This window comes from Chamaea fasciata, unplaced genomic scaffold (genome assembly GCF_029207755.1).
Source record: "Chamaea fasciata isolate MVZ Bird 193981 ecotype frontalis unplaced genomic scaffold, bChaFas1.0.hap1 SCAF_6, whole genome shotgun sequence".
NCBI classification, from domain to species: domain Eukaryota; kingdom Metazoa; phylum Chordata; class Aves; order Passeriformes; family Sylviidae; genus Chamaea; species Chamaea fasciata.
This window is the reverse complement of record NW_027094091.1, coordinates 72,317,167-72,339,631: the sequence shown is the minus strand read 5'-3', so window position 1 is coordinate 72,339,631 and position 22,465 is coordinate 72,317,167. Positions and strand designations below refer to the sequence as shown.

At 41.2% G+C, this 22,465-nt stretch overlaps 1 protein-coding gene and 1 non-coding gene across 6 annotated transcripts in view; both read right to left on the bottom strand.

The window, feature by feature from the left end:
* Window positions 1-1,191: 1,191 nt before the first annotated feature.
* LOC136291560 (small nucleolar RNA SNORA24) lies at window positions 1,192-1,322 on the bottom strand. The gene has a single exon (XR_010721624.1). It is a non-coding gene; the product is annotated as a small nucleolar RNA SNORA24 (small nucleolar RNA).
* A 2,056-nt stretch (window positions 1,323-3,378) lies between these two features.
* The window catches only part of LOC136290447 (bifunctional heparan sulfate N-deacetylase/N-sulfotransferase 3), a 52,471-nt gene continuing 33,384 nt past the window's right edge, over window positions 3,379-22,465 (bottom strand). The window contains exons 7-15 of one of the 5 annotated variants that reach the window (XR_010721124.1): window positions 16,410-16,592; window positions 14,791-14,887; window positions 13,798-13,921; window positions 10,429-10,603; window positions 9,882-10,052; window positions 8,756-8,865; window positions 8,193-8,295; window positions 5,293-6,995; window positions 3,379-4,066 (exon numbers count right to left, since the gene is read on the bottom strand). Coding sequence is in view for 1 of the 5 variants with exons in the window: in XM_066184859.1 (XP_066040956.1) it covers window positions 6,876-6,995; window positions 8,193-8,295; window positions 8,756-8,865; window positions 9,882-10,052; window positions 10,429-10,603; window positions 13,798-13,921; window positions 14,791-14,887; window positions 16,410-16,592 (1,083 nt within the window). In the remaining 4 variants the exon portion in view is untranslated. Of the gene's footprint in view, window positions 6,996-8,192; window positions 8,296-8,755; window positions 8,866-9,881; window positions 10,053-10,428; window positions 10,604-13,797; window positions 13,922-14,790; window positions 14,888-16,409; window positions 16,593-22,465 lie in introns of all 5 variants that reach the window. The other 4 variants (XR_010721126.1, XR_010721125.1, XR_010721123.1 and 1 more) reach the window with 4 other exon arrangements.

Sequence of the window (22,465 nt, the reverse complement as noted above, 5' to 3'; positions counted from 1 at the left end):
AACTATGAGACCACTACTGTAAATAGCTTAAGGCTTAGTGACAGCCCAAAGACAGGAGCAGCACATAATGAGATCCTGTTTGTCTGTATAGAAGCAGTCAAGGCTCATTTTAGGCACAGTAAGCTGGGTTCCAGCCCCTCTTCTTCAAGATCAGACGGACTGCAGAAGCTCTCATTAAAGCTCCAAATTTTAACTTTGTTTAAAAATCGAGGTTAAGACCTAGCCTAAAATTAGCTTCTGCTAGCTCTGCGTGACAACCAGAAATATTACTGCTCCCAAAAGGCAGAAATTCCAGATGATTAAACACATCCACCCTACCCCTAAGTGAAAATTAACAGATTTAGTCACAGCTACTCCTAGAATTCACGTGTGCAATTTAGCCCCATCTTCTTTCAAGAGGACTTTTTCCCTGTAAAAACAAGTTAGAGGCAGTTTAATATTACTACTAGAAACACAAACAAGACACCAATCATCACTAAACAGTAGGATGCTCTCCCAGGAGTTGTAAAGCTGCTCTGAAACAAAGTTGTTGGTATTAACTTCCAATCTCCCTCACTCCTGCAGCTGCAGATTTCTCTTAGTACTCACATGCTTATTGAAAAAGACACTCCCCTTGGACAGGATATCCCTGAGAAATCTGTGCATTCAGATGCTTCTAGTTTGGCAGGCAAAGTACTGGCAATGTGTTTCTTATGCTAGTAATAGTGGATTATGTTTTCTAATATCTCTACATACAAACCTAATTCCTCAGTGACATTAAAGCACTTGATTATACTTTTCTGTCCCAAGAAACACATAAAAATGAAGCATGCCTTAAAATAAAACACCAAGCCGATACCTTGATTTCAAAGAACAAGTCACAGTAGAGTAATCGCTAAACATGAATTATCAAATCGGTATTACTCCCGCCCCATATCTCACCTCTGAAGAGATTATTAGGCACAACCAGACACTTTCTGGGAAGAGGATCTTAAACAACTACATCTCCATACTTGCAGCTTCTGCGCTCCTGCGAAATAAAAGAATTAAGAAGTTTAAAAACTGAGCTGTAATAGCTTACTAGAGAAAAAAAAAAAAAAAGGAGAAACCTGAAAAACCAATCAACAAAAAAACCCCCAAAAAACCAACCAACCAACCAAAAAAAAACCCCACCCAAAAAAGGGGGAGACGGCTAACCCCACGGCAGACTCGGTTTGTTACTTGCCACAGTCAACGACTCATACCCACAAGAGGGTAAAAGTTTTGCCAATTAGCAAGGCCCTGCTCTTCCATGCCTAGGAAGGGAGTCAGCCACAGGCGGCAGCTCCCATGGAGTCATGGATCTCTACTTGCCCCCCACCTCCGCCGCCACGTGGCGGCCGCCATTTTCCGTTCCTGTCTCCGTCCCTCCCGTGGGACTCGGCCCCGCGCGGCCGGTGCCCGGCTCCTACCCGTCCTCCATGTTACAATGTATCTGTATTACCCTTTCGTGCAGCCTACCTTCTGTCCGCTCCGCTGCGCTCCTCTGCCGCCGTGGAGAAGGCGCCCGATCCGCGAGCGCCGCCACTGCCGCTTCACCCTCACTCTTCCCCTCCGCGCGCCCCCTCAGCGCCAACGGGCGCGCCGCGCGCCGGCCCGCGCGGAGCCCCCGCAGCGCCAACGGCCCGCGCACGCGGAGCCCCCTCTGCACGCGGCCCAGCCTCACGCGCCGCCGGCGGGAACTGCGCACGGCCGGGATCCCGGCCTGGGGGCGGCGCTTCGGGCGCGGGGCGGGGCCACGGCGCGCACGCGCACTGAGCTCGGCCGCACGGGGAAGGCGCGGCGGGAAATGGGAGGCGTCGCTCTCCCCCCTTGTCATTCCCGCTCCTTCCCGAAGATAGCGAGTAGCGTCCCCGGAGGGAAGCGGCTTAGGGAGAGACCTTCGGCTGATTGAGACAGCGATGCCGCTTTGTCTGTGTAGATACACGTGTGTGCATGCTTGGTCCAGTCATAAGGTGTGGGCCTTAAATGCTACAATAACACTGCTGGATATTGGAAAACCATGGACTAAAATAAAAATCAGAGGTCATGAAAGATGTGCTAGAAAAATGAAGTCATCCCTCTAGGTGAACACAGGTTGTTTTCCTTTTTCAGTCCATGTAAGCAACTGCACTAGGCTGAATGTCCACACCTTAATTTGGAGTTACAGCAGGACAGAAGAGAACAGAATATTCCAGTTGGGAGGCACCTACCAGGATCAACAGTCCAAATGCTCAATTACCTCCGGGCCTACCAGAAGGTAAAGCCTGTTGTTAAAGCCATTTTCCTAGTGATTTTAAAACACTGACAGGCTTGGAGCATCTTTCCAGGGAGCCTGCTCCAGCATCTGAACACCTTCCCATGAAGAAATGCTTCCTAATGTCAAGTCTAAATCTCCCCTAATTCCTGCAACTTTGACACCACAGCAGCTTATTGAGCTATTATGGGTCATTCTCAGTCCAAGGAAGACTCAAGCTCTTGAGTCTTGTATGTTTTTCACATGATCACCCTCACTTTGTCTGAATTCCTCCTCCACTCAGGTTTCCCTGGCCCTTGGTTTCAGCTGTTCGCTTCCCTGCTCCTGGGATTTGCCCTTTGCTGACTGTTGTGCTTTCTCCGTCCATGTTGCCCGGAGAGACCAAAAAAAAAAAAAGTGCCTTTTGCCTTCGAGCTCGAGGAATTTGTGGACTGGAAGAACTGAAAAGAAACATTATATGAAAACAGATAAAGACAGAGGCCAAGAAGCTATTATAATGATTTGTAGGAAGGATCTTTCCCCTTTTCTTACTACCTGTTACTACTTTACTGTTTTTTTTTAAGAGATTATAGAGATGGGGATTATACAAGAAGCTAAGCCTCCTTAACTTAAATTGCAACATTTCTCTATAATGAATGCTGTATTTTGTTAATGTAGGTTTCCTATCTCCCACACTCCTAAGCAGCTTTTGCCCAGCTAGATAAGTACAATTTTGTATTCTGTTCTGAATTTGTTGATAGCAGTGAATTTTGCTTTGGACATTCATACCATCTTTAGAGGTTTCTCCAAAGAAAGCTTTTCTCATGTCTGTGTAGGCTGATGCATTGGCACAACTATTGAATCCCCAAGGCAAATGATTTGAATACATTTTCCTTGTTGTCTTAAAAAAAGCAAACTCTGGAGATGTTTCTCCAGCGCATTAGCAAGTGCTGGCACAAGAAATAAAAAGTAAGCAGGAAGCAAAAGCACTAAAACAAGCAGCTGCATAAAGCAGCAATATTCACTCACAGCAAGAGTAAGCAGTATTTTTCATTTCTGAAAACATTTCATGCTGCTCCTGTGCTGCTGGATTGTGTTGTAGCTCAGCATCAAGCTGCAATAGCTGCTAACCAACCTGAAAAGAACAACTTCTGTGAACATGAAAGTCACTTCCACAGAGCACTACATTTTCTTATCAGAGTTTATTGTTGCACTTCAAATACCATGCCACTATCAGAATAATATCTATTTTTTTATTTAAAAAAACTCTGAGAAAAATGTTTCCAGCAATTTTCATTCAATGTGAATGACAAGAGTATTACATCTATAAACATTGAAATATCTATTTAATTTCTTCCTGAGGAAGTTTCACATTTTTAAGCAATGAAAAAGGATATTCTGTACAAGATAGTCTGCAAATCGTTCAAACTCATTCTTTCTGCACAAGTAGAACTGGGAAAATGTCACAGTATTCTCAGGAAGGGTAGCTCACATAATTAGGTGATTTCAGATCAGGCGCTGTGTTTACACCCCCAAATGGTCAATATCTTCTCAGAACCACACATTGTTTTTTCATGGCCCTGATGTCTGCAGAAAGCACATTTCAGAACCACGTTTATGAAAATGAAGATGAAGCTCACAAAATCAAGCAGTTGGTAAAGAAATTGCTTGTGCAGTTACCTACCAGGGGAACAGAAACCATGGCTGTGTTACCAGCCACAACGGAACATCTGACTTGGATGAGCAAACAGAATCGTTGTAACAAATCTGGCTTTTTAAGGTGATTAATACTGATAGTGTACTTCTGGAAATCAAACACTGATTGCAGGTAAGCTGTGAACAGAAGAGGTTACACTTGGTCAGGTAACTGGTGTGGTATGACCTGGTTACTCAGCTGTACTCATGTGCATCCCCTGACTGCACCCAGCTGCCGCCTTCACCTTCGTGCCTGTGCTCATCCTCCTCCTTCACCAAGTGAGCTGCATGTTAGAAGTGCTTTTCAAAGGCTCCTGTTAAATGTGGGGACACATTTCAATAGAATAGTTCTAGAATAAAACCCCCCAGGGCTTCATACCATCCTTTTACACACAACTAATAATCCACCCAAGGCCAAGGCTGTGCATGTGGAAGATTTATTGTCCCAGCGCCTCATGGTGACCACAGATGGGCTGTGAAATTCCCCAGGGGACAATGTGACCAATGTCACCACTCTGTCCTTGACTGCCCACTCATTCTCAATCTGTCAGGGCCTTGCTTTCCCAGGGCAAGAAGACAGAGAGAGAATTCTTTAAAACAAAGAATGAAGTAGGAATGTGGCTGAAGGCCATTCCTCCTGCATGTAGGAGGCACTCAGTCTGTGTTCTCACCCTGAAAACATCAGGCACTTGACAGTGCCCAAGGTTTTTCCCATCTTCCTTTATTTTATAATGCTGTTCCACTGAAGAACATGGAATAACTGAGGCAGCAACGCACAACAGGAGCTATGTGCAATCCCTGCATTTTTAAAACATTTGAGTGATGCTACACCAGGTTGTATCAAGAGTAAAATCAATCATGACAGGATGAAACCCCCAGGTATTTTCTCCAGTTATTCAATTTAACTGTAGCAAATCTATATGGATGCTTGCAGGATGCACGAGCTGTCCATAGCATGCAGAGTATTTGCTTTTACAGATGTTCAGAATCCAGAGTGTTTCTTTTATCAAATAAGAAGTACTTTAAGACAAGTCAGCTCTTGAGACAAATCCATATGACCGAATATTTAAAGTGAAATGAAATTCTCATTCTAATAAATAATAGAAATGTTCATCTTAAAAAATGTCTACTCTAGTAGGTCCTCATCCTTAATCATGCATATTCCCTTAGCAAAACTGTGCTGCGTAAAGAATATTGGTATATACAGCAAATTTGTCTAGATTTTTTTCTTTACAGGCCTATCAAAACCACGTATTACATAGATAAAATCAATAAATAATAAAGATTACCAGTTAGAGGTACAGTAAGGCTCTCAACATTTGTTTTCTATTTAGGGAATAACAGACTGGTTTCCATCCCATTACCTTGCAAGTTAAATTGCGTGATTACATAAATGTCGTAAAACAGCACTGAGACATAGGAAGTTTTTCCACCATCTGATGCATGTTTTTAAGTATTCACCCTGAAACAAATGATGAAAACATTACAGAGCTCCTGTATAAAGTCTTGCATTAAGTACTGTAGCTCTTTTTTGTTTTCACTAACCCTTCATGCCTTTAGAAACACTCAGAGCCGAAGTTCAGTGAGGAGCATTAAGGCCACACTTAGCTGAAGTTTCCAATGATCTTCCTCAGCTTCTAAGCACTATTATTAGACTTTATCTCACATCTAAACTGTTGCATTGAGAGATGTATTTGTTGAGAACTGTCACAGAAATATCTGCCTGCAAGGGCAGATATTTGTGTTTTCTCATGATTTGAGTGTAATTTTCTACCATGACTACACACAGTGTTTATTTCTGTCCCCTCTAAAGCTTATTCCTAATATTTTATACCAAACATGTTTAATGTATCTGGAAACAGCACTGGTATTTTCATCTGGAAATCTGGTAATTTTTGCAGGTGACGTCATCTGAAGGTTGCAGAAAGATGTTACAATTTTCATGAGGTTGAGGGGGAAAAAGCATAGGTTAAAAGGAAATAAATTAAGGAAAAACAGTGGTGCAAATTAAGGCAATAAAAGTAAGGATCTGTTTCTGCTTTTTAGGAGTTTTTCGTGCATTTCAGTGGAGTCACTCCTGACTCAGAGCAATGTAAGCCCAGAGTGCAGTGTTCAGATCTGGCTGCTCCCAGAACCAGGAGTGAAAGCCTCTTCCTTGAGTTTGGGTCACCATTTTTAAAGTCTAATACTGCAACTTGCGTGCTTCACATACCCAATCAAATTTCTGCTCAGATAACTCACATCTCAGTCAGTACAAAATCAGACATACTAACTACAGGCAAAGGCCCTTCCCACACTGTAAGGGTTTGTTGTTACCGGATACAACCACAGGTTCTGTGATGGTTTGTGGTTTTCTTTCTCCACCAGAGGACTGCAGATGTTGCTGGGTGCATCTGTTGCCATGCACAGCTAAATGATACATGATAACTGCACTGCTCCCCTGTGTTTGCACACGCTCTGGGCATTAGCAAGCTGATTCCAAAGGCAGAAGTACTCTGGGCATTTTGTGCTACATTAAGTTATCTTATCCTATGCAACACAACTATCAAATCCTAAGAAAAACTGCCAGTGGTCCAGCAACAAAGGGCTACAAAACCTACATGAGACACAATACTTTAAAACCGATATATAAAAATGTGAATATTTACTGTGAAATTGGACAGGTCATGTATCTCTGATGCTTATACCAGTTGTAAATAACTTCCACATAAGTGCACACTAGTCCACAAGTCCACAGGCCCAGAAATGTTTATGAGAAAGATTTGGCCCACCAGAGCTCTAAGGAACACACGTATTTTTACAATCCACATGCCAGCATATGGAAATAATTTCTATCCTTTACACTTTTTTGAAGAGGTATATCTTACAAGACCTTCTGGTAGCTGCTGGAAAGTTCAGGTATGACGACTGAAGTGTGGAAGGAGATTTCAAAAAGCTCTTTTCAATGCTATCTCACTTTCTGTAGCTCCTGTCTCAGCCACGACGGCAGGGGCTGTCCCAGTTTGTGGAGGAGTTTTGACAGTTCCACGTTGTGATCTCTGTAGTAGCTCGACAGAAAGGCCCTGCACTGATGGATACAAAAGGAGAGGGCTTTATTTAATAAAAGGCTGTACTGCAGTTGCTGTGAATTTGAGGTTTCAAAGTTGGATTGACCTGTGTGAAAACTTTACTTCCTTTGCAATTTATATTGTTTTATGCTATCTACCGCATGCAAGGATCTGAACTCTGAAAGGTAGTTTCAAGGGAAACAACGGTTGTCCAAAATGACACCAAAGTCAAAGCAAAATTTGATTCTCCTTTTACAAAATTTAGAATCGTACTGAAGGTGATGGAGATACTTTTATTGCAGTGTGATTGAAATAACAGCTTGTAAAATATCTTTATATATAGAGTTTTATCAGTTAGCAAACCCCATTTTCAGAAGTATTTAGAGCTGAAAAAGACAAGAGCTTGCACAAACACAGTCTTCTCTTATCTCTGACCAAAATCCTTCTCACCCAATGGTTTTGTATCAGTATGACTACTGATGTGAAGTTTATACTTTAAAGTACTGGAGAAAAAGTCTAAGCTTATCTGGCACATTAATTCTTACTGCTGTTCAAACGGTAAGTTTTTTATTTGCATTTTAGGCAGGCTAAATGAAATGGCAATGCAAGACAGAATCAACATGAAAGTTCCAGCTAGAACAGGAGACTGAACTGCCCTTGGGTACAGGCTGCAGCATTTGATCCAATTGAAATTTCCCCATTTGAGCTATTTTTCTGGGGAAGGTTTTTATACAACTTTATAAAATTCATAGAAACAGAACCAAACCTCTCTTAAAACTGGATTATAGGAGTGTCTGCATTACTTGTCACAGCTCTCTAACTAGTCTCAAAGAGAAGGGACCACACAAATACACCTCTCTGATCATGACTGAGAAGAAACCTGCAGTGTGGAACTTCTGCTGCTTAAGTCCATAAGGTAAAGGGGACAGCACTCCAGGAGCAGCACGTTTAGTCTTCTAAGGGGCACCAAGTTTTGGAATTTGTGGGGAGGTTTTGTTGCTCTTGTTTTTTAATGACTTAATCTTCACATTTGAAAGAAAGAGCTGAACATCTGTGGAGCCTACAGCCACCTTAAACATTTCCTCTGTAGGGAAAGGTAGCCAAATAATTAACACCTACTAAATTTTGTCTTCTCTCCCTTCTCATGATTTTGCCTGTGTCATGTCCCGTATTTGCCAAGTGAATCCCAGACAATGCCAGTGAACATCATGGTTTACCTCAGAATCCATAGGAGGGTATTTTCTGCCTTTGCTCTTTCCAAGACACTTGGTTTTTCCTTCTTCCAAGAGCTGACACCAGAATCCTTTATGTGAGTCAAACCTGAAACAAACATGGTGCGGTGTAAAATTTGTGTGTAACCAAACCTAGGAGTCAGAATCCAAAGGAGTGGATGTTAGATTCCTGACTGATGTAACTGAATCTGTTTCTCAGCTAATGCCAAAAAAAAAGAGAGAAATTAATTCTATTTGCTCTCTCTGTTTCTGCACAGCAGCATTCCACGTTCCACTTATGGAAGCAAAATTTGTTTTGATCCATTCAAAATTCATATGCAATTCTCACAAAGCAGCACTTTGTCGGTCAGAGATCTACTTCTGGAACAGCCAGGTGGCTCAGTGAATGATTCACGGAAAATTTAACCCTGGATTGTGATCTGAACAATTCACCCTACCAACAGCTCAAAGAACTGTGAAGGGCTTTATTCTGCAGTGAGCTGACTTACAGACTAGCTGGTATTTTAGCAACGTAGGAACATGTGAAAATGATGCACTAATTAACTCACGTTAGGGCTTCAGAGTAATTATAATGAGGAGAAACTCCCAGAAACTTCTGTACTTCATCCATTACCGTAGATGGGTCAGTTCTCAGCTGCTGTCCATCAATAATGAGCAACTAAACAGAGAAAATAAATGGAGGGTGAATTTGAAAATCATTATTTCAGGCTTGCAACTGAAACTTCCACCTTTGCCAAACTCCTCATCACCTGGAGAGTACTGCCCCAGGAAACAATCATGGGCCCAGTCTTAATTGTCATTATCATTAATGACCTGGGAGCAGGGTATTTAGCATCTTAATTAAATGTGAAATTATATTGCATTGGAAGCTGTTGTGACAACAGAGAAATAGCAGTGAAGGATCTAGAAAGATAAGAAATACTGTCAGGAAATTGAGAGACTGGCCCAGCCAAAAAAAAATTATATTAATGGCTACTACTTTTCCAGATAAAACATAAGGCCATCAGGGCTGATTCTTCACTATCACTGTGGGACATAAAATCTGGCCAAACTCTGCATGACAATGCCTATTATTCAATATTCATGGGTTCCTTGTGAAGAAAAGCTGATGAAAACACGATGAGGAGAATTTCATACGAGAGTCAGGATACTACAGCATTGTGCATCTCATGAAGAGATACAAGGCTGGCTGAAAAGAGAGTATGTGGAGAGTAACAGCAGCTAGATGCATCAGAGCTTCCTTGGCACACTCCAGGAAAACAGAAGGTGCAGACTCCAGCCAACTTGTCTCAGCTACATGAGTCCTGGATAAACAGAAGGTTGGGATTGCAGCCAACCTCCCTCTAACTGTTGGGTGGGGAGCAGTGCCAGACACGCTGCCAATGTCACAAAATTCCATTCCAGAAATAAATCTCCCAAGGAGATACCAATCATGTGATACTGTCTGCTTGGTCTGCTGTTATCACATGATGCTCAGGGCTTAGGATGTGCATCTTTTGAGGCTTGACCTTACACAGGACCAGAAGGAGCATAACAATTTGTAGGATACCCCTGAGATCAGCAGGCAGTAGGCAAGACTTTTACAAAGGTAAATTTCTAGGAAGTATATATACATAGATATATATATATATATATACATATATCTAGGATGGGGATGTCAAGAATCTTATTCACCTGGTAAGGTGGGAAGTAAGTGAGCCATCTTTCAATGTGGGTAGCATACCATCCAGGTGCCAGGCATCTCTTCTGGAGTGCTCTGAGCTCAGATGGGGCTCGAGGGCCAGCTGTGATCACCTGATAGAAGCTGAATTTCAGAGCTGCGGGGTCTTCGTGGGATCGCTGATGCTGTAAAGGAATGGACATGGCTGGAACTTTACAGACCACAAAAGCTGGGGAAACAAGGCAAAACTGGTTGCTCTTACTGACAAAAATTTCTTAGCCTATCCTGTATTTTGAACATGAACTAGATCACTGTGTCTATATACTAATTTCTGTATGTGCTAATAACATTAATTAATTAATTGTTTTTACATGCTCGCATTACGGATAACTTGAAAAAGTGGTTACTGGTATTTTAACCCTTAAAATATGACAGATATCTCAGCCCATGGGTGATCACAGACGGTCACTGACTACAGGGATATATCCTGAGAGGACACACAGAGGGGATTCAGGGTGGGAACCTGGCGCGGTGCCGGCCCACGTTGTCTCGAGTGCGTACCTGGTACCAGGAATACGCGCGGTCGGACGGGTCGATGAGGATGGTGATGATCTTGGCCTTGGGGATGAGGGAAGCAGCTCTCTTGGGAGCTTCCTCAGAATGGAAATAGTTGGCACTTTTCTCAAAGAGGAAGTCAGTGGTGACATTAGAAGGAGTGGGAAAGAAATCCATGTACCTGGGAAAGCAAGATCATCCTCAGAACTACTTAAAAATCACACAAAGGCTGATAAATCTGTTAAGCATACTTTATTCTACAATACTCAATTAAAATAAAAGCCTAATCGCAAAAAAAAGCAAAGTGAAGTTTACATTCTATCTTTGATCATATTTTACTTGGTGTACTAGCTTGCTTCTCACTGCATGTAACTAGACATCGCAGCTATTTTTTTAACTGGGTAAAAATGTTGCAGTATTTATGTATTTTGAAATTCACAAGTTCTCACTTTTCAGTCAGAACAAACTGCTGAAGGCTAAAGTAGAAATTGAGTTTTCCAAATTTGGCCTTTTGCTGACACCAAATGAAGTGCAAAACTGTAAGAAAAAGCTACTTAGTATCAGAATTGCTTTCACTGAGAAGAGTAAGAGGCTGTTTATACCGGGAAGATGCACTGAAACAATCCCCCACAGCTTCATCAGGTAAAAGGTTTCTAAGCAGTGACAGAATTCACTTGTTTTTCTGTGAGTCACATTTTTAGGGAAAACTGGGTTGTAGTTGTTTTAGGGTTTTTTGTCAGCTTTCCTCATCCTTTGAAGTTGTAGTTAAATTCCTGCAATTGTTTCATCATATAAGGACTTCTCTATCCCTGGCCCTCAGACCACTTCTTGTTACTGCTGGGGAAAACAATGAATAGGAAATTTTGGGCCTCTTGACTTTTCGGTTAGCCTGTATTGAGAAAATAAATGTTATTTAAACAGCCTCTTCTGAAAAGCAAGCTTCAGGACTGAGACTTCCTCCAGTGCTTAGACTTCGTTCTATTCATACAAGTGAGCTACTTCCAATACAAATGATGTGCTCTTGTTGGCTTTGATATTGTAACCACTGAAGTCAATGGACTTTTACTGCCCAGAGGCATTAGGGCTGATTTGATGAGAATGATGAAGCTGTACCCATTTCTACTCAGAAAGTTATTAGAAACTAATGACTTGGCGTGATTGTGTGGGTTCAGAATGCTTTACCAGGAAAGGAGAAGGCCAGCTTTGAGAGAAGCAACAGGCACTAAGGGCAAATCTGCTCTAAATCTTGTGTTGAGTTATTATGCTCATGTACTGAAGTCCTGGAAGTAAAATGATAAATACAAGGCAACGAGGACTACAAGCCTTTAACATCAAATATGGCACTATGCTGAGTTTTGGACAAAAAAAAGTGAATTGATTCTTTAGGTAATACAGAAAATTTGAAAAATGTAGAGGTTCATGTGCTATCAGTAAAAAATGGAAAGGGATTGGACCAGGTGTGATATCAAGAGGTTTCAAAGTTCAGGGTCAGCATTTCTGCTGGACACACTGCACAAGTCTTGCTTGGTCCCTCATTCGTGAGACAATTATTAAATACAGTAAGGGCAAAGCTGAGAAGGCTTTAGAGAAACTTGTCCGAGAAACCTGTAGCAAAGCTTACATAAAGAAATGCAGGACTGGTCTGTTTAAACTTCGCCATTTCAACAACAGCAAGATCAGTTCTCATCTTACTATTCTGCCATGTCTTTTGGAGGCCTACACTTTACATCTACACCACCTTCAAAATAGCAATACTGAGTTCTCAGGGTAAAAGAACCCTCTTCTGCTTCTGCAGTTGGCCCTGCTCTAAATCCAAGCTTGGACAAAGACTGAGTCAGCTCAGGGATAAAGCCCTATTTCCACAACCATAAACCAAATTGAACTGATTTTTATTTGTGATTCTTGCAGGAAGCCCAGCCAATTAGTCCACTGACTGATGAGGAGAGCCCTTGTATCTAATTACAAAGTGGCAAGCTCATTACTGAAATTCAGCCACCACTGAAATACACTGTCAGACTAGGTGGTCTGAGAGATCTGTCTGGCAGACAGAATGCAAATCTAAGAATTAGGCAACTACACCAACAGGGAGTTGTGAGGATCTGACACTTCACTGTGGGAACCTGGCAGGGGTGGTGGGGCACAGAGTGGGTGCCGTGGTGAGAACCTGTCAAAGGGATGTGCCTGGTTTAGACAGCCTGACCACTGTGAGCTTTCTGCACCAGTGGCACGTTAAGATGAAGGTAATCTGACGTGTGTGGCAGCCAAATGGTACCTGCACCTGAGGGAAGCGGATGAGGCAGGAGCAATGAGAGAAGCAGCACAGTAGTTTTGCAGCAACATGAAAACATTGATTTTGTGGAAGAACAGGCTCGCTGTACTTTGGCTGTTCCAGCAGCGTGGAGCTGACTGCAGAGGCCTGAGCGGCCACTTCCCACTGCCAGCCATTCATTCATGCAGCACCTCTGCACTGGCACAAGTGGCTGACTCACCAGCCTTCCCAGTGACAGTGTGCCGCAGCAATTACAGCTCTGGGAAAACCAGCGGCGTGCAAACAAATTGCATCTGATGTGTCTGCACTGGGACCACACAACAGCCTTCACCCTGGTCATTTTATGGATGAATACAAAGTCAAAGGCAATAAAAGTATTCTCCTTTAAACTGGGGGCAAAATAAAGAAACAAGACAAGAAATCAATAATCCTTCACTGGGGCTCCCCAGGCGCTACAGTATGTCACCAGCTGTCATGCTCCAGTGCTTTACAGTGCAGCACTTTGGGAAAGCAGAGCAACCAGGAGTGACCTTCAGGGGTAGCTGTGCCCAGTGACTCCCATGGAGCCACAGGGAACGTGGCATTGGGGACACAGGCTCTGTCTCAGCATCACTGACTGACCCGCACAGACACATTCTCCTGATTACCTGATCTTTAAAGAACATTTTCAGAGGCTTTCCCTGCCCCCATTTTTTATTATTTGCATTATTACTACTGCTATATCCTATTTAAAGGAAGAAATGCCTCTTCCTGATAGTATCTTTTTCTCTTAAGAAATAAGATTTCCAGCAGGAACATAACTTTTGTGTTCATATATCCAACTAATAACCATTGCTGTTCCACTTTCAAAGGCATGTGTAACAAGAAATACACATTTGGTTACTGTTCTGCACATATTCATATCTGGATATGCACAAGAAAGCCTGACAAAATATTCTGTCGTAAGATCATTATTCACTTCCATTTATTTCTTATTGCAGAAGGACACTGAAGGTTATTTCTTGGCTCACTTTATATATGCACAGTTACCATTACCAACAGTAACGTCATTTTTCTATTGTTCACAACATATAAACTTTTATATTTATACTAATAACCCATCTTACCAATCAATCCCCCTGTGGTAGTTATTTCTATTAAAGAACTGTACCTCCTCAAAGGTTTTTGGGCTGGGGGAGTTACTAATGATGGAAGGGTGCATGATCAGGAACAAATACAAGGCTGTAGTACCTGCAAATAGGATAAAAGTCCAAGATTTAATATATAATCACACACACACATATTTTTGGGGGTATCATAGTTGCATATAGGGCTAAATCAGCTTTATTCCATTTCATTTCACTGAGGGGATGCTGATTTCTGTCACCTAAGATCCTGTGCTTTCTGAGGTTTTAGAATCAGGACATTTAAAGAACTGTAAATAGTTAATACAGACACTGGCGTGCTAGTGTTGAAATCTGTTTTTCCTACTTAAAATAGCCATGTTTTAGAAAATAATGATTTACATATATGAGACTGTCACAAAAATAATTTTAAAATCTTGCATTCATTAGCTATTGGGGATTGGTGAAGATGAAAGGAAGCTTACATGCAATTTTCTTATTACAGAGAAGAAAAATAACCATTGAGTCAATTTATAAACTACTGCAATCTTGTAAGTAAAACTGTCCATCAGGAACTTCTTGACTTGAAATAACAAGAAATAACAAGATTCTGTGAACAAGACACATGCAAGACAAGAACTTCCAATTCAGAATCCAGCACATCTGAAAGATGTCTCTGTCCTGTCCTTTCCTTTTTCCACTTTGACAAGACCTTGTGTATCTTACTCATCTCTTTATCCAAGTGTACTCATTAGGGTAGGTTTGACATAAAGTCCCCCCAAAAATGACACACACCTGAACCCTGCATTTTCAATCTGCACTTGACTGCTGTTATAACTTACCGTGCAAATGTAGCTTAATAATGTATCTGAAAATAAAAAAATGCTGTTGGATGATCAAGATCTCAACACAGCAGCCTGAGTCAACAGTGATTAAATGGTTTACTTATTTGAACTTAGACACAGCCTATCTTGTTGGAATAAAAGAAAATCTCACCAGTTTTCTGGGGTCCTACAACCAAGAATTTTGGTAACCGATCACAGGTTTTTTCCTTAGACCAGATATCTCTGTGCCGTTTGTCATCACAGGGGTTCTAAAACAGAGAAGAAAACTCAGAATTTCATTGGCAATCCCATTTGAAAAGGTTCTTAAATTACCCTTATATATAAATTACCTCCTTTTCGCCCATGTACAAATATTCTTATCAGATATTATTGTTTTTCCGTATGACTGAAAACCAATGCATCCCACAACTATTCCAGTGATTCAGATTGCTATTTCCAATGTAACCAGGTCAGAACCTGACTCCCTTAAGTGTTTGGATTTTTTAGGAGAAGGATGTTGAAAAAAAAAAATCTTACATATATACAGTCACCCCATTCCTGTAACAGCTGCCACACTATATATGCTGCATTTTAAAACTAAAAGAGTAAGTTTCTTACGACTTAAGGCTTTCTATTTACAAATACATATTCTGATCTTCCAATTCAGAGCAGTACCTAATATTAATCTTTAATCTTTGCTGCTTCACAACTCAATCAGTTTAAATTCGTTCTGGAAATGCTACTCACAAACTATTTTTGGCACTGTTGTTTGGCAATGCTGCGCTCAGATGTAAAGAATTATCTCCACATACCCCTTGGAGGCTTAAGAATATACACCTATATTCAAAATCACAACAATTATGGACAAAATACACCACATATAGTATGTCTTAGTCACTATAACTTAAAAATGTCTTTTCTAAGAAATTATGATTTTTCAAGTTGTTTGGCTACTGGCTAATTTCCATTTTTAAAATTATTTTCTTAGTATTATGCAAAATCCTTGACATTTTCCCCTCTAGTTCAATGTTTTATTCAAAACCAGCATGAATTTCAAGATGCATAGTTAAGTATGAATTTGCAATCTCAGACCCTAACTTGGCAATTCAATATCCAAGGCTGGAAAACATTTTAGTAAGCAAGCTTAAATACACTCTTATGTTTGATTTAGTAAAGTTTGCTCCTTAGAATATTTCTACCAAGCCACCTTAATAAGATTTTATATTCAGGACTCAGGTATCTACAGCTTCTCGGCACACTTCTTCCTTGGGCAGCTCCCAGCCTATTGTGAATAATGTAATATTCTGATCCATCTCATCTATTTCCACTTGGCTGATTAGGGTATTCATGGTCTCAATGCTCTTTTCTCTTCTTGGATGCCCTCTTCTCCTTACACACTTGGAGAAAGCCTCATTTCTTTAACGACTTGAAGGTGCATATAAATCTGCCTGTCAAAAGCTATATTCCTGTTAGTTCCAAAAGGAGAACACAACATGCACTTCCCTGCCTTTCCCCACATTTTTAAAAGCAAGTAAAGTCACAAATAAAACAAATTAAAGATAATTTTAATTACACATCCCAATGCATAATAATTCCACAGCCTTTTACAAGCAACAGGGAACACAATCACATCCTGAAGCTTCAGTTGGCTGTTTTATGAAACCAACTTAGAAATAGAACTGCTTTTCTCTACAAGAAACTGAAACAAAGAATTAAAAAAAAAACCCAAAACAAACAAAAACCCCCAAACCACTGAGACAATATTTTTCTGATCTCTTGCTCAGCCTTCACCTGCCAGAGAGGGTCCTTCTGCTCAGGGAATAGCTCAAAATACTTGTGAGCCAGCTGCACCGGGGGAAGGGTTTGCAGTTTCAGGTTTGTCCAGGTATGAACGAAGTTGGCCAGATTGACAAAAGTGTACAAGCCCAGGCGGTCGTTCCCGTAATTGGACAAGTGTGTCATGAAGATGCTGATCTGGGGAGACAAAAGGAAGAGCACACCTCGAGTCCTTGCGTCACTAGATGGCAGTGCAGCCTCAGGTAATGCAAATCTCATCTGCATTTTGCTCTGAGGGCAGCAAACCTTGGATCACATTCACACAGCCCTTACCACCCTCATTGATTACATCCTTCTGCTCAAGTCAACTCAAGGCAATCAATGAGGAAAATGCTGGAACAGGTTCCCAAGAGCTCTGTGGGCTGCAGGATGTGCAGCGCTACCCTGGGGTTGGGCAACACTGACAGCACCTTTATGTGCATTTACTGCATAGGATACAGCAAAAACAATGCCCGCTGCTGCACTTTAGCAGGAATACAAATGCAATGTTAAAAACATAACCCCTGTTTTCATGGAAGAGTAAAGAAGCCACAGACCAGGGAAGCAGCTGAGTTCTATCGCTGTGACTTTTAATCTCGTGGCTGCAGGTCTAAGTTTTGTAGAGTTTTTTTCATCTCTTCTGCAAAGGTATTCTGCAACACTGGCCTGACAAACAGTACAGACAAAAAAAAAAAAAAATCTGAAACCTGAGTACTTTCAAATACCTGTGCATAAAATACTCCCAAACAAAAACCACCAGAAGTTTTAAGGCTGCTGTTATTTTTCTTCCCCAGTACCTTACTAGGAAGGTGATACCCACATACACCCCCCGCCCAGCCCTGGCTCCAGTTGCACTTCTGCCCTCCCAATGGAAGCAATGCTTCCGTGAATGAAGGTTTCTCACAGGAAGGGCATTTTTGGATGCACCTAAACTGAGCTGGTGAGCAGAGCAGGAATACACAGACTGCAAGGATGAGCTCTCAGGGACTGAGGAAGAGCTGCAGACAGAATCCTCGGTTTTCTAAAGTGATCCCTTTTTCTCCAAAGTAATTTTTCACTGATGCAACAGTCTGCTCTTACACTGAAATCTGCAAACCCTCGCCTGTCCACCAACGATTTCTTTCTTGAAGTTCTTTTTAAAGTATAACTCCCCCAAAACAAACTCTCCAGACTAATTTCCATTAAAAAATTAGAAACATGACTCTTTTTATAAATATATCTGCTAATGCCATGAATGAGCAATTTCTATTTAAAGTAAGACCTGACGTAAGCCACTTTAAAAAAAGAAAGGCTTATCACAGTCGTAATTCTGAAATTAGTGCAGGAACTGAAGTTAATCTTCTGCAAAGGAATTCCAGTCCTCAGCTTAAAGAAGTAAAAAGAAAAGAATGAAAAGCTGGTATTTACAGTAAAACCAGAAGATACACACTGCTAAATCACTAGATGATCTTTCTTTGTGGGTAGGACTGAGATTGAAAACCCCTTCCCTTTAGGCACTAAATGTATAACCTTTTCAGGTTTCCTTTTTTATTTCAGTTCTCAAAGCAGGAACGGAGCAGCCACAGGACTACCTTGTTCTCACTAAAGTCACAATCAGCAGGTTTCCATAAAAAAGGTTAACTTGCTTTTCTGACAGCCCCTTTCTTTCCTCCACTTGGGCTGACCTCTGACATTTTTAATGTCAATTCACCTCCTGACAACTCCTCACCTGCCAACAGCTACTGCACTGCCATGAAAGAAAAAGCAAGAGAAGTTGAAAAGATTGCTAGTTCAGGAAAAATATAATCATTCTTTCCCTGAAGAGATTATCACTATAATTTTAAGAATGTCAGTACAGGCTGAGAAATTGACTGGACATATCATCATAAATAATTTCCAGCATATAAAACTGTGTCAGTGAAGGGGAAAAATTACCAGAGACCTAAGCTCCCATTTTAGTTGTATTTTTTAAGTCAAATACTTTATGGTTAATTATTTACAACACAAAGATGATCAAATGCTGGTTGAAAACTTAAATGGCTGAGTCTTGTAAAGAAATCCACACTTAGCCAAGCAGATACATGACCTAATACGTGACTTGACATTGTAGAAAAAGACTCTTCCAGATGGCATCACAATTATCACAGATGAGCTGAGAGGGATGGTGGATCACTCCCCACTTCCCTGTGCAAAAGGATGGGGAACACATCAATCCCCTTCCATCTGCAGGTGGTGCCATTTCACACCAGGACAAAACACAATGATGATTTTTTCCTCTTCCATACTAGGTTTATGATGCTTTGATTTGCTCTATCATACCACGTCCTGCGTCATTCAAACAAGTTCTAATTAACAAGAATCATTATTCTTTCTCTGCAACTAACAGCATGCCATGCTTCTGAAGATTTACTCTCTTGGAACCACCAATCAAGGAGCTCAAAAAGGAATCCTTCGTGGCCACATCCCAAGGCTAGACCCAGTAAATAACACTATTTGTTCAATAATCTTCCACCTCTGGGAAATACTGTAAAATACAAACAGAGCTTCGTATATTGCTTTATTCCTCCTTTAATAGGGAAGCAGTTGTGAATGGATTTATATTTACTTTAACAAGCATTTTAACCTCCCTTTCAGATAAAAAGAGCTTATTTGATTTTATTATTTCCAGCACTCTTCTCAAATAATTTTTCAGGCATCTCAGCATTTTCTTTATTTCAGTGCAGAAGGATCACCCTTTTTTAGCTGTTCCTCATAAACAAACCATCATCTTGGTTGCACTTCAATGCACACTCTCCATGGGATTTAATATCCTTCAGGAGGGAACTGAAATGGAATGCAGACAATTTTTAAAATGATGGTTTGGGACTAAATCTGGCCTCTGGGCAGCAGCTCCTTTCCTGCTCTCACACATTTTCAGATCAGAGCTGCAAAGGTGCTCTCCCTTCTCCTCAGCATTTTCTCCTTCACCAGAGTGAAAGGACAGAGGTCTAAGTTACATTTGCTCTCCTTCTCCAGTCCTGATGTTATTTGGGATTCTGACTGGTACTGCAGAAACATAGGGAAATGAGAACAAGCACTCAGGAGAAAGAGCTTTTATCTTTTTAACTGCTCATTCTATGCTGCACATATCCTTACAACATTTCCCAATTAGAGGCAATAGCTTCTAGGTCAACAGAGTTGAGAGCTGAGACCGAGAAGGAGCTGCTGCTATTAAATGATGTCTCAGGAAAAGATGAACCAGCACGATCTAATTTATGTATCAAGAACAGAGAGATGCTTAACAAACAACTTACACAGAATCAAACAATGCAACAAGTTACCCAACTTCTAGTGATGGATGGTAACCGGCTGGGTGTTTTAAAAAATACTGATCACTACAAAATCAAGATTATTAGGATGCCGCACCTATTGAAATCATACAACAAGGACATTACTCAAACTAAGCTTCTGGAGTCTTGGTAACGGCTGCTGTGTCCTGACAAAACAGAGGTGCCTGCCTCCCAAAGGAATGGTATTACCATTCCCACTTGACTAGCACTACCTAGGGCTCCTGGCTTCTTGCTCTGGAGTCGAGGGGTCTCTCTCAAGCTGCCAGGATCAGAGCCCAGAGCAGAGAGAAGAGTTTTTTCAGACATCAACTGCGGCAGCAAGGGCAGTCTGAGACTTGCAGGACACTGATGATCTTGAAGAGTTTAATTATTTTTTGGCATTTCAAATCTAGAAGAGTTGGTATAAGAAAAAACAGGTAATAAACACTTATTACGTACTGGGCACTTTTTTTTTTTTCACCATATATAGATCTATTGCAGGCAATTTCAACTTGAATGAATTCCTACTAATAAACCAGTCATCAAGGTACTTTAGTCACAGGCACTGTGTCACCCTCCCATCTGTGCACCATCATTACAAGGCAGCACTGAGGCCTCCCAACTCAATGAAGTTATGCACAACCCTTCAAAATGAAGTTAAATTATGATTGACAATTAATTCTGTGGTCTCGCCTAGGCACTAGCAGCAGATGCATTACCAATTTGGAATATTGCTGGTATTTTAGCTACTGAGCACATGTTTACAGGCCACGAGAGTGCATCCAACTCTCAGAACACCTATATTCCAATTAATTTGGCATTGTGCAGACACTGTTTGCAGTTCTGCTATTGTTTCCAAGTTACTCTGAACAGCTCTGTTTCAGGTATTCAGAGACTCAGAAACAGCAGGTTTTGCTCCATTAGACTACCAAAGTGATGGAATAACAAATCAGAGCAGAGTCTATATTGAATATGTATTTTTAATAGCTGAAAGACAGTCCTTTCAGACCTGGATGCTTGCAGAAAAGCTGTGTTCAATTCCACCACAGAGATTCCAGCTTGCAACTCCCTTTTCAGCCCTGAGGTTGTTCTGCTGCTTTCACAGCTGCCACGGACCCGTCCACTCACAGACTGCCAACGAGTGGAATTCCATCTACATGGTGGTGTCTCCACTATAAATACAATGGAGCCAGGGAAGAGTTCTGAGCTCAAACAAAACTGTATATTTGTTGTAGTTCTGAACTGTTGACCTGACAGTCAGGAACCCCAAGCTTATTTTCTGCTGCTGCTCATGCCCCCTGTGTGACTCAGCAGTGGTAGTACTGTTCAAAAGACCTGCTTCACTCCTAACCACCAGCCCAAAGCTTTCCATTCAAGAATTTTAAGGATGGTGGGTAGAAGAGTAAAATTTTCTCACTGCTACAGTTTCAATGCATTTCCTGCCCACTGTTACAAGGAATCAACTCTCAAGAGACAGCTATTCTGTCTGTTCCACAGCCTCTCCACAATTCCTGTTCACTTAGGAATTTTTTATTTTTTCCCTATTCCACCCACAAAATCTCAGACTCTGTCTGGCTTTTATGGGTGGGTTTTGAAGAACAGATAGGAAGGCACAGGATCCTTGCTTTCTGCAGTCAGCCAAAACACTCAGACAAACTGATTTCCCCCCCCCCCCCCCGCCCCAACTGATGGCAACTATTGCAGAAGTTATTGGTGTGAGAGGACAGGGAAGAGATGGAGCTGATGCCTTTCTCACCCATGAAGTGGTGCCAAACTGAACCATCTTTCCTGCTTCTCACACTCAGTACAGTAAAATACGAGGTTGTGCCAAGCAAGATGGACAGAAAGGGAAGATCTGAGTCTGAATGTCTTTGATTTCGCTTTTCTTCTGCAGTGCCAATTCAGGGTCACATTAAGATACAGCAGGTTCTGCTGATGCTCATACAAATCCTCTCATTTTCAGTACTAAAGGAGATAATTTCTCCCTTGCTGCAAGTCAATTAGCTTAATAACAGCTCTACTCACTGCATCTGGGGAGAGGTAAAAATTAGAAGAAAATAATACTTAGAACTGAACGCACACAAAGATTACAATTATTTTAAGATCAACCAAAGTGCCTAAAGCATTAACAGTCTTTCCTCTTCATCAGCACTGCTGTAACCATGTCAAGAGCACACAGCTGGCTACACATTAGTTTCATTGTTGGGCTGTCAACTATTTGAAGGCTTTCACCAAATTCCTCTCCACAGGGCATTTTCCCTTTTTTCTTTCCATCTGCAGACACACAGTACTTTGCAAGGAAGTGCTTGTAAGTGCACGTAATGCAATTACTACATTCTTTGTTTTTCTTAGGGGCAGAAAAGGTATAGAAAAATATCATCAACTGTTGGTTACCCTTATGCATTCATCTCATAGGATAGAAAAGCTCCAGATCTGTATCTTCTACAGTTCAAAGGACCTGAGAAGCAACGATACAGCTGATGGCAGTGTCTATACTGACCTCTCCACTACACGTAGCTCAAAACCTAATGGCTCAGTTCCTTCAAAGGACTGATTTAGGAAACTGGCACAATTTCGTTCTAAGAAACACTGAACAGAAACTTGTTTTATTAATCCAAGAAATTCACTGGATATTATAGACAGAGATGAATCTGAAATCACTGCAGATTCTAACAAGTTTATCAGGAAAAACACTTGCTAAAATGTTTTAAAGTCAGCACAGTGGTTTGAAAACCAGTAACAATG